The sequence below is a fragment of the Natrix helvetica genome, assembly GCF_964273705.1.
Source record: "Natrix helvetica genome assembly, contig: HAP1_SCAFFOLD_235, whole genome shotgun sequence".
Classification (NCBI taxonomy): Eukaryota; Metazoa; Chordata; class Lepidosauria; order Squamata; family Natricidae; genus Natrix; species Natrix helvetica.
In genome coordinates, this window is record NW_028113541.1 from 30,708 (window position 1) to 42,500 (window position 11,793).

At 47.0% G+C, this 11,793-nt stretch overlaps 1 protein-coding gene across 2 annotated transcripts in view; it reads left to right on the forward strand.

Moving 5' to 3' along the window:
• Nucleotides 1-5,861: 5,861 nt before the first annotated feature.
• The window catches only part of LOC309382349 (cytochrome P450 1A5-like), a 9,560-nt gene continuing 3,628 nt past the window's right edge, over nucleotides 5,862-11,793 (forward strand). The window contains exons 1-5 of one of the 2 annotated variants that reach the window (XM_081971856.1): nucleotides 5,862-6,065; nucleotides 7,205-8,056; nucleotides 8,592-8,718; nucleotides 10,344-10,433; nucleotides 11,288-11,411. In XM_081971856.1, coding sequence (XP_081827982.1) covers nucleotides 7,223-8,056; nucleotides 8,592-8,718; nucleotides 10,344-10,433; nucleotides 11,288-11,411 — 1,175 coding nt within the window. In that variant the 5' untranslated portion in view covers nucleotides 5,862-6,065; nucleotides 7,205-7,222. Of the gene's footprint in view, nucleotides 6,066-7,201; nucleotides 8,057-8,591; nucleotides 8,719-10,343; nucleotides 10,434-11,287; nucleotides 11,412-11,793 lie in introns of both variants that reach the window. The other variant, XM_081971855.1, reaches the window with a different exon arrangement.

Here is an 11,793-nt window from a genome sequence, read left to right on the forward strand (position 1 = left end):
AAAACGGGGAGCCGGCTTCGAAACGAACCCCCTTTTTCCTGTTTGGGACACGCCACGCAAAGCTAACACGCGAATGCAACAGTGAAGCCGTTATGGGGAGGGGGTCAGGGACGGTTTCCTGCAGGCATTTCTACTGGATCGGTGCGCAAAAAGGTTTGCTCCACGTGCGTGCACCGTTGCATCTAAAACGGCCTGCGGACAACATCAGAAAAGGCAAAAGAAATGTACTTTTTTTTTTTTCATTAATAACTTTGTTCTGCGCATGCAGAAAGAAGAGGGAGTCAAACTATTCTCCAAGGCACCTGAGGGTAGAACAAGAAGCAATGGGTGGAAACTAATCAAGGAGAGAAGCAACTTAGAACTGAGGAGAAATTTCCTGACAGTTAGAACAATGAATCAGTGGAACAGAAATTGCCTCCAGAAGTTGTGAATGCCCCAACACTGGAAGACTTTAAGAAGATGTTGGACAGACATTTGTCTGGAACGGTATAGGGTTTCCTGCCTAGGCAGGGGGTTGGACTAGAAGACCTCCAAGGTCCCTTCCAACTCTACTATTGTATTGTATTGTATTGTATTGTATTGTATTGTATGCGCAGAACCAAAAATCAAGATGTCGGCCCCGAGGATAGAACCGGTTCGTGTGCGTGTCTGGCTGAGTTACTACCTGTCAAGCCGGCCTCCTTCAGCAACCAAGAAAGAAACCACTTAACTCCATTTTGCAGGGTCAAAAGAGTACTTTTACTGGTTATGAAAAGATAGCAGCAAAGCAAAGCAAGGTCTGAGGCAGAAGCGTGCGAAATCATACATATCGATATTTGTCCAATCCTCTCCCCCCCCCTCCCGGCAACCCCCTCATCCCGTTGTCCAATCTGCAAATCCCTCAGGGGTCATGTGGGTCGCATCTCCAAGAAGCATCATCAGGTTGGTATGCAGGACGGTTTGGCCTTGACCACCTCTAAACACCAGCCTTCAGCATGCGCCGTAGATGGTGAGAACAAAACTCCCTCTTAACAAGCTCTCCTGTACCAAACCTCCCCCTCCCAAATACCAGCCCCCCCCTCCCCATTTCAGTGGCAGCCGAAAGGGAATAGTGAAACAGAGGCTGACAGTACCTATTCGTCTGAACTGGCAGGAACCCACCTCTGGGGTGTGTGTGCATTTCAGAGGTGTGTGTGTGTGGGGGGCCTTTTTATTTTTATAAAAGGAGCATTGATATATTGAATTTTTAAAAAAAATAAAAGACACATTAGTAAGAAACAATGCCAAGATCAAAAGATTTGTTGTTGTGAGTGGTGAAGTTGTGTGCAACTCATCGCAACCCCATGGACAACGTTCCTCCAGGCCTTCCTGTCCTCTGCCATCCTCTGGAGTCCATTCAAGCTCACACTGACTACTTCGGGGACTCCATCCAGCCACCTCCTTCTCTGTCGTCCCCTTCTTCTTTTGCCCTTCATCGTTTCCAGCATTCGGCTCTTCTCCAGGGAGTCCTTCTTCCTTCTCCTTAGATGGCCGAAGTATTGGGGCTTCATCTTCAGGAACTGGCCTTCTAAAGAGCAGTCAGGGTTGATCTCTTCTCGGACTGACCAGGAATGAAGGGTGGGTGAGTGAGTGAGTGAGTGAGTGAGTGAGTGAGTGAGTGAGTGAGGAAGGAAGGAAGGAAGGAAGGAAGGAAGGAAGGAAGGAAGGAAGGAAAGGGGAAGGGAGAGAATGAGAGAGGCGGGAAGGAAGGAATGAAGCGTGAGGGAGGGAGGGAGGGAGGAAAGGGGAAGGGAGAGAATGAGAGAGGGAGGGAAGGAAGGAAGGGAGGGAGGGATGGGGAAGAGAGAGAATGAGGGAGGGAGAGAAAGAAGGAAAGAAAGAAAGAAGGGAGGGAGGAAGATAAGGGGAAGAGAGGGAATGAGAGAGGGAGGGGGAAGGAAGGAAGGAAGAAGGAAGGAAGGAAGGAAGGAAGAAAGAAAGAAAGAAGGAAAGAAAGAAAGAAAGAAAGAAAGAAAGAAAGAAGGTGGCAGGAGGGAGAGAAGGAAGGCAGAAAGAAGGAAGGAAGGAAGAGGAGGAAGGAAGGAAGGAAAGAAAGAAAGAAAGAAAGAAAGAAGGAGGGAGGGAGGGAGGGAGGGAGGGAAGAAGGAAAGAGCAACCCTTGGGACGTAACTCAAACCAACAAGGAGTGGATCTTTCGATGCCATCTAGTCGGGTTCGCATCCCCCACCTTCCCCCCTCCCCCGAGCAGGAGTGCCCACGAGCCAGAGAGCCGAAGTGCGTGTCAAGGGCGAAGCGGCGCGGAGTCTCCGCCCCGGCCGCTTTCACAGGCTTCGCTCCGCACGCGAAGGAGGCATTGCGAGCCTCCGCCTCCGTGCACGCCACGCCGCCCGCCGCCTGCCCCGCTTCCCCCTTCCCGCCTGCCCCATCGCGTGCCTGGCGGGACAGCGCCGGGGCGCCGGGGCCAAGCGCCGCCCGAGGGACCCCCTTCGCACGCCACCGCCTCCGCCCGGGGTCAGCCCGAGACCCCCGTCGGGTCCCCGCTCCGCATTCAGTCAACTCATTGGATGGTTTCTGCTTTTCCACGTTTTGCTATATTCAATCAGAAGAGAGCTGGAAGGGACCTTGGAGGTCTTCTAGTCCAACCCCCTGCTCAAGCAGAGAACTTATACAATTTGAGACAAGTAACTGTCCAGTACATTGGAGATGTAGAAACAGGTTAAAGATCTGGAATAATGTGTTTAAAATTAAAATTAATAATAATGTTTAAAAAGTGCGGAGTTCAACTCCCAGAATCCCGCAGCCAATTCTCCAGCCAGGAGAATTCTGGGAGTTGAAGTCTACCCATCTTAAAAGAGCCAAATTTGAATTACACCGTTCACACATTCGGTTTTGGAAATTTGCCAAGTTGGAATACGTTTGAGACGTGAAAACACATTTAGGGAAAAAAAAATCTTTAAAAATCCGCGGCCTTCAACTCCCAGGATTCCCCAGCTGGAGGTGCGGGGGTTAGGGGTGGAATTCTGGGAGTTGAAGTCCACCCGTTTTAAAAGAGCCAAATTTGAAACACAACCTCCATTAAATCATCCTGCATGAGGTTTTGGAAAGGGACCAAGTGAAAATAAGGTTTTAGTGGTTGATGTGCTGAGTCACACATTTAAGGTTTGCGGAAAAAGCCTGGGGAATTTTCCGATTAATTTCTTAATTTGGGGCTTGGGTGTGCCTTGGTCCTGCCTGCCACTGCAGTGGTGCCCTCTTATTCGGGAAGTTCGAGGCCCTCCTTTTCCTGGCCTGGGCATTCCAATTGCTTCCCACTTTTGTTTCCCCGGAAAAGTCAGCAGGCACAGAGGGCAAAGGCCGTCCCTGGTGCTTCTCACGCAAAGCTGCATAAACACCTTACCCTCCCTGAAATGCCCTCCCTTTGGCTCCAGGGCTGGACAAAAAAGGAGGCTCCAGACATCTTTACCCCAGGGGTAAATAAAAGGGGGAGGGGAAATCAAAGCACGAAAAAAGGGGAAACTTGAAAGAGCCAGATAAGATAAACTAGAGAGATAAGACACGGGCGTTTGTGCATTGGCGAGGCAAGGCTGTTTCTAAGACGGCATATGCACAACCTGATGTGTCATAGCTAAACCAAAATAAACAAGCAGCTGTTGCTTTCCACAACTGTCAGACTTGGAAACGGAGCGATTTGCAGCTCGGATTCAGGGCTTCGAATGAGATTGTTTTATTTTATTTGGGGGGGGGGGTGTCTTCCGATTTGATTAGAGTTTATCCTTTCAGTTCTGATTTCAATAAAGGAGAATATTTGTAGCTCGGGGGGTTGAAACAAAGGGTCCTTGGTGCTCTCTGAGCTTCCTTGTTTTCTTGCAGACATCTCATGACCCAACTAGAGAACATCATCAGTGCTATAATGAAAATAAAGTAAACTTAGAAGGAGGAGGAGGACTGTGGGATCCTTGGTGCTCTCTGAGGTTGCCTGTTTTCTTGCAGACATTTCACAACCCAACTAGATAACATCATCAGTGCTAGGAGGAGGACTGTGGGGTCCTTGTTGCTCTCTGAGCATACTTGTTTTCGTGCAGACATTTCATTACCCAACTAGGTAACATCATCAGTGCTAGAAGGAGGAGGACTCGGACTCGGGGGTCCTTGGTGCTCTCTGAGCATGCTTGTTTTCTTGCAGACGTTTCATGATCCAACTAGGTAACATCATCAGTGCTGGCACTGATAATGTTACCTAGACAGGTAACGAAATGTCTGCGAGAAAACAAGACACGCTCCAGTGGAACAACTTGCCTCCAGAAGTTATGAATGCTCCAACACCGGAGGTTTTTAAGAAGAAATTGGACAGCCACTTGTCTGAAATGGTACAGGCTTTCCTGCTGGAGCCGGGGGGTTGGACTAGAAGACCTCTAAGGTCCCTTATGTTGTTCTGTTCAACACATATCCCTTAACCCTGGCTGACGGTTCAGCAGGCAGGGCTGAAACCTGGGGCTTCGAAGGTGCCTCACAATTACAATCCCTGCCTCATTCAGCCGTGTCGGTTGGGGATGATGGGACTGGGGATCCAATGCCCTGGGGGGGGCTGGTTGAGGGAAGGCAGCTGAAATGCCGTGAAGGAAAAAGCAAAGCTAGGAGAATCTAGGATTCTCTTCCTTCACAAAACGGCCTGCAGGAGCTTGTCCAGGTGATTTCGTGCGAGATCGAGTTCACATTTTATGAGGCTGAGATGAGATGGGACGGGACAAACTCCCCCAGATTTCCCAGGTCCCAACTCATCCCTTGAGCCATTTCCCCATGGGCAGCTTGCTAGGATACAACCCTAGACACGATCCCCAATAAAATGTTCTTATCCATCTATTGTTGAACTCTGGTGAAAAATTAATTCGGAAAAAGGTAAAGGTTCCCCTCGCCTGACTCGTGCTAGTCATTCCCGACTCTAGGGGGCAGTGCTCATCTCCGTTCTAAAGCCGAAGAGCCAGCACTGTCCGAAGACATCTCCGTGATCATGTGGCCGGCATGACTAAATGATGAAGGCGCACGGAACGCTGCTGTTACTTTCCCACCAAAGGGGGTCCCTATTTTTCTACTTGCATTTTTACATGCTTTCGAACTGCTAGGTTGGCAGAAGCTGGGACAAGTCACGGGAGCTCACTCTGTTACGTGGCGCTAGGGATTCGAACCGCCGACCTGCCGACCTTTCTGATTGAAAAAAACTCAGCATCTTAGCCACATCCCTATTAAGAAAAGGAAAGGGGGTTGGACTAGAAGACCTCCAAGCTCCCTTCCAACTCTGCTATTCTATTCTATTCTATTCTATTCTATTCTATTCTATTCTATTCTTCTATTCTATTCTCCATTCCATTATTCTATTCTATTGTGTTCTAATCTGTTCTATTATATTATTCATTTCATTATTCTCTTCTCTTCTCCTCTTTCTTCTCTTCTCCTTTCCTGTCTTCTCCTTTCTTCTCTCTTCTTTTCCTCTCTTCTCCTCTCCTCCTCTTTTCCTCTCCTCCTCTCCTCTCTCCTCCTCCTCTCCTTTCTGCTCTTCTCCTCTCCTCTCCTTTCCTCCTCTTCTCTTCTATCTCAAGGGAGAGAAAGAAGGAGCTTTCAAGTAAAGAAAGCGCCCAAGAAGCCTCCTTCCCTCGCGAATAAACCCATTGACAACCCGGGAGAATCGCGCGTCCCACCATGGCCCCAGCCCACACGGCCCTCGCTCGGACGACGCGCGACTGGCCCGGGCAAAACCCAACCCGGGTTCGATAAGAAGCAGAAGAACCGCTGCTGTCACGTGAAGCGAAACCTCCGGGCCAATCAGAGCCCGAGGAGAGGCATATAAAGCTCGGAGCTCAGCGGGTGCTTTAAAACGAGCCAAGCTCTGCGCTCCGCTTTGAGACCTGGGCATCTTGGCTGGGCACCAGCGGAGCGACGCCGGAGTGAAGCCGTTTCCCAGCGAATCCGGAGCGAGTCGGAGATCCGCGCTTCGCTTTCCCCCCCGTTTTTCCACGTGGGCTGTGGGTGAACCCCACGCGTCTCCTTCTGCAAAAGTCCTGCCTTTCGTTTAAACCTTTTTTAATTGGTAAGTCCCGGAGGGGAAGCGATTTTTCTTTTTCTCTCGTGATTGTTTTATTTGCACTTTTTTCTTTAATAATCCATAAGTGCTGGGTGAAGAATGCATTGTGTGGTTTGTGTACGATACAAATAACAAGACCATTTAGGTATATTTCACAATAACCTTTCAACTCCTAACATTTACTTATGCATAGTAGTTATAATGTATAGAATGGGATGGGATGGGATAGATAGGACAGGACAGAATAGAATTAGAGCAGAACAAAACAGATTAAGGAATAAAATAGAATAAGAACAGAACAGATTAAAGAATAGAGTATAATAGAATAGAATAGAATTGGAACAGAACAGATTAAGGAATAGAATAAGAACAAGAACAGAACAGATTAAGGAATAGAATAGAATAAGAACAGAACAGATTAAAGAATAGAATAGAATAGAATAGAATTCTTTATTGGCCAAGTGTGATTGGACACACAAGGAATTTGCCTTTGGTGCAGATGCTCTCGGTGTACATAAAAAGACAAGATACATTTGTGTATTATAATATCTAGATAATATCTAGATAATATCTTGTATTCTATTATATATCATACATAGAATACAAGATGTATTCTACTATATATCAATATATGGTATGTCATACCATTTTCTCAATTTCTACTCTAAGTTGAAGACTACTATTCTCCAAAGCACTTGAGGGTAGGACAAGAAGCAATGGATAGAAATCAATCAAGGGGAGAAGCAACCTAGAACTAAAGAGAAATTTCCTGACAGAATAATTAATCAGTGGAACAGCTTGCCTCCAGAAGTTGTGGAAGCTTTTAAGAAGAGACTGGACTACCATTGGTCTAAAATGGTCTAGGGTTTCTTGCCTAAGCAGGGGTTGGACTAGAAGATCTCCAAAGTCCCTTCCAACTCTATTATTCTATTATATTCTATTGTATTCTATTCTATTATATTATATTCTAGTCTAGTCTATTGTATTCTACTCTACTCTAGTCTATTATATTCTAGTCTAGTCTAGTCTATATTCTAGTCCACTTCTAAGTGTTTATACAAAGTTAAAAAGATGAACACAATATAAAATAGATCTAGAAATACAAAACTCATCCCGTTCCTTTCTTCTCTGCTTCTTTGCTCCCAGGAGACCATAATATTTCAGAAGATGACGTCTGCATTGATCAAAAGCAGAAGCATGGTCTCCGTCCCAGAAATCCTGATCTTTACCGCTGTTTTCTGCCTACTGCTGCTTCTCCTCAAAATCCGGCAACGGATCCCAGCAGGATTAAGGAAGCTCCGAGGGCCGAGGGGTTACCCCTTCATTGGAAACATCTTAGACCTCGGGAAAAACCCTCACTTGGCTTTGACCCGGCTGAGCCAGAAGTACGGAGACGTCATGCTGATTCATCTTGGCGCAAAGCCGGTTGTGGTGCTGAGCGGGTCGGAGACCATCAAACAAGCCCTAGTCAAGCAAGGGGGCGACTTCGCCGGGCGCCCCGATCTCTACAGCTTCAAGTTCATCGGGGATGGCGAGACCTTCACCTTCGGTAGGAATTCCGAGGAGAGCTGGCGCGTTCGCCGAAAGCTGGCTCAGACGGCTCTGAAGAGCTTTGCGGGCTCCACCAGCCCAAACTCATCGACTTGCCTGCTGGAGGAACACATCTCCCAAGAGGCAGAGTACCTGGTCAAGAAGTTCCTAGATCTGATGAAAGAGAAGGAGAGTTTTGAGCCCTTCCAGTACGTGGTCATCTCCGTGGTCAACGTCATCTGCGCCATGTGCTTCGGGAAGCGTTACAACCACGAGGATCAAGAACTTCTGAAGATCGTGGACATCAACAATGACTTTGGCCGGGTAGCCGCATCTGGAAATCCAGCTGATTTCTTCCCAATCCTCCAATATCTTCCCAGCCAAAGCATGGAAGCCTTCAAAGATCTCAACCGGAGATTCAACGTGCTGATGAAGAAGCTGGTGGAAGAACATTACGAAAGCTTTGACAAGGTGAGTCATTAGAGGTTAGGATTATAAATAGGGCACCAAACAAGGCTTAGAGGGGAGCATTGGAAGGGGTTATATCTGGTCTTAACGGCTACGTTTTTCTCAATCTCAGCAACTTCAGGATGGGTGGACTTCAACTCCCAGGATTCCGGCAGAGGAATTCTGGGAGTTGAAGCCTCTACTTCTTCTTAAGTTGATCACCTCTTATTTAATGAGTTCACCATGATGGCTGACTTTGCACAACAACATGCTAAGCAAAGCAAACTAGACACATCGTGGCTTGATGGGGCGTGTGAATTCCAACACTGTGGTTTGAATATGACCCGAGTCAGCAGAGTATGTGGACTCAGCCAATCCTGGCTTATTCAACAAACCATGGTTAACCAATACTCGATGAGAACGACTCCTAATGACCTAGCGGCCAAAAAAATGTTTGGCCTGTGATCATCTAAATAACCATGTTGGTTTCTTCGTGAAATTGAGTGTCGGGTGGGCTGGAGGTTGGTGTGACATCTGTCCTTCTGGTCCTCTGTTACAGAATAACATCCGAGATATCACGGACTCCCTCATCAGCTTCTGCCAGGATAAAAAACCGAACGTAAATGCCAGCGATGCTCTTAAGGATCAGAACATTGTTGGTATCGTCAACGAACTCTTTGGAGCTGGTAAGAAGCCCTTGTCCTTAAAAGCAAGCTCCTTGTTCTCCTTCCCAAGACCATTTCAGTACCATCCATTCAACAGTCAGGTGTCAATGCATTTAAAGAAAATAAACCTTTGTACCCATCAAAACCCATCTGTGATTCATAATTCTCCCGGATGCACAAGCTGCGTCCCCCAGTTTCACGATTCTCAGCCATTACTGTCTCTTCCCTGGTTTTTTGGTCAAGATATGATTGACAGATGGGAAGGAAATGAGTCATCTTCCTCATCTTGGGTAGTCCTGCATATGATAAATGAAACTTTTAACTTTGGAGGGCGTAACATACATATTTTTCCCAGTAGAGTCCTTCAGATTTAATTTAACCCTATTATTTGGACATTTGAGTAGGAGTGGTGTGGAACTCCTGCCTCACAATCAGGAGGCTGTGAGTTCGATCCCAGGTAGAGGCAGATATTTCTCTGGGCAAAATGAGTTTATATCTGCGGAATAAAACTCCGCATTGGCAACAGGAAAGGCATCTGGCCAGTAAACCACTCTGCTAGCTCCGTTCAGTTGCCCAGATTCCACCCCTGCAAGGGATTATGGGGCTGTTAAAAGAAGATGATTTTGGAGGCCTTTGAGATCAGTGTTTCTCAACCTGGGCCACTTGAACATACCGTGTTTTTCTGAGTATAAGACGCACCTTTTTCCCTCAAAAAAAGAGGCTGAAAATCTGGGTGCATCTTATACACTGAATGCAGCATTCTTTGCCTCCCCAAACCCCACCCTTCATCAGAATGGCCGTGCATAGCCTTATGGAGGCTTTCAAAGAGCTCCAGGGGTTGGGGAGATCAGAAATGACCAAAAAAACGGGGGCCCAGCCCCCAGGAGCACTCCTAAAGTCTATTCATGGCCTTTTTTTGACAAAAATGGGCCATTTTTTGCTCGTTTTCCCCCCAGCCCCCAGGAGCACTCTATAAGCTTCCTAAAGGCTATTCATGCCCACTTTTTTAAAAAAACAAAAAACCCCAGGGCTGTTTTTGGGAAAACCGGGCTGTTTTGGGGAGGTCTGCAGGGTACAAACACTTTTTTTAAAAATTTGCCTCTTCAAAACCTTGGGGCGTCTTATACTCCGGTGCGTGTTATACTCCGAAAAATACGATAGGTGGACTTCGTCGCCCAGAATTCTGGGAGTTGAAGTCGATATATTTCCAAGTACTCCAGGTTGAGAAAACACTGCTTTGGATGCTGTTGGATTAGGTGATTTCAGGCTAAAAGCCTTTGGCGACTTGCAAAAGCGATGCCATTTCCCTCGAGCCGTGCTTGATTTGATGGTTTAGCACAGGGGTGTCCAAACTTGGGAACTTTAAGACTTGTGGAGTTCAACTCCCAGAATTCCCCAGCCAGCATGGCTGGCTGGGGAATTCTGGGAGTTGAAGTCCACAAGTCTTAAAGTTCCCAAGTTTGGACACCCCTGGTTTAGCAGAATGCTTGAACCCAGGCATACCTCATAGCTCTTGGTGAGTTAGCATTAGATATGGCTCACATGCACACATTTCATTTAACATCAGCTAAGGGACCGGAGACACATCTGCTATTCTGTCTGATGCTTAAATGCTTTTTTTTCTTTTTCTTTTTGCGTCTGTGCAGGATTTGATACCGTCACTACTGCTCTATCCTGGTGCCTTCTGTATCTGGTGACTTACCCAGAAATCCAGAGGAGAATTCAAGAAGAACTAGGTAAATCCAGATCTTCAGAAAAAAGTCCCTTTTTTCCCCACAAGTCTGGCTTTCCGTTCATCTTCTGGTCTTATTTATTTACTTATTTGTATCCCACTCTTACCATTTTTTTTTACAAATAACCCAAGGCGGTGAATATATCCAACACACCTCCCTTTTCCTATTTCCCCCCACAATAACATGCCTGTGAGATGGGTTGGGTGATTGGCCCAAAGTCACCCAGCTGGCTTTCATGACTAAAGTGGGACTTGAAGTCCCAGTCTCCTGGTGATTGGCCCACAGTCACGCAGCTGGCTTTCATGACTAAAGTGGGACTAGAACTCACAATTTCCTGGTGATTGGCCCAAAGTCACCCAGCTGGCTTTCATGACTAAAGTGGGACTTGAACTCCCAGTCTCTTGGTGATTGGCCCAAAGTCACCCAGTTGGCTTTCATGTCTAAGGGAGGACTAGAACTCCCAGTCTCCTGTGATTGGCCCAAAGTCACCCAGTTGGCTTTCATGTCTAAGGGAGGACTAGAACTCCCAGTCTCCTGGTGATTGGCCCAAAGTTACCCAGTTGGCTTTCATGTCTAAGGGAGGACTAGAACTCCCAGTCCCCTGGTGATTGGCCCAAAGTCACCCAGTTGGCTTTCATGTCTAAGGGAGGACTAGAACTCCCAGTCTCCTGGTGATTGGCCCAAAGTCACCCACCAGCTTTTCTACCTAAGGCGGGACTAGAACTCACAATCTCCTGGTGATTGGCCCATAGTCATCCAGCTGGTTTTCACGGGACTTGAACTCACTGTCTCCTGCTTAAATGCCTTCACCAGTAGACCAAACTGACTCTTATTTCTGATTTCCTCCTGACCCACAGATCAAAGCATCGGAAGGGAAAGGACCCCCAAGCAATCTGACCGTGCCATGCTCCCTTACTCTGAAGCCTTTATGTATGAGATGCTCAGGCATTCGTCCTTCGTTCCCTTCACAATCCCACATTGGTAAGATTGAACTGGCTGGAGAGTAACTTACGTTAGAAAATCAGAGGTCACTATGACAAAAAGGAGTTGGCAAGTGATCCAGGATCCTATGAGGAATCTTGAGATAACACCATCACTTTTGAGGACTTTTCTTTTTTCCGGAGAGTTTGGAACAAATACGTGGGAGAAGAGCAGTGAGAGATAGGAGGTGGAATTAAGCTTGTCATCAGCTTAGAGTGCATACGTCGCCACAAACCAAATCCCATCCTTTTTGAATTCCCTTGACTCTTCTTTAGCTCCAAATGAAGATTGAACTTTAATCGATCACATCCTTTTTGGGCAGATTTGAACAATAATTCTTGTGAACTGCAACTTGTCCTGGTTTTGGTGTGGGTGAACTCAG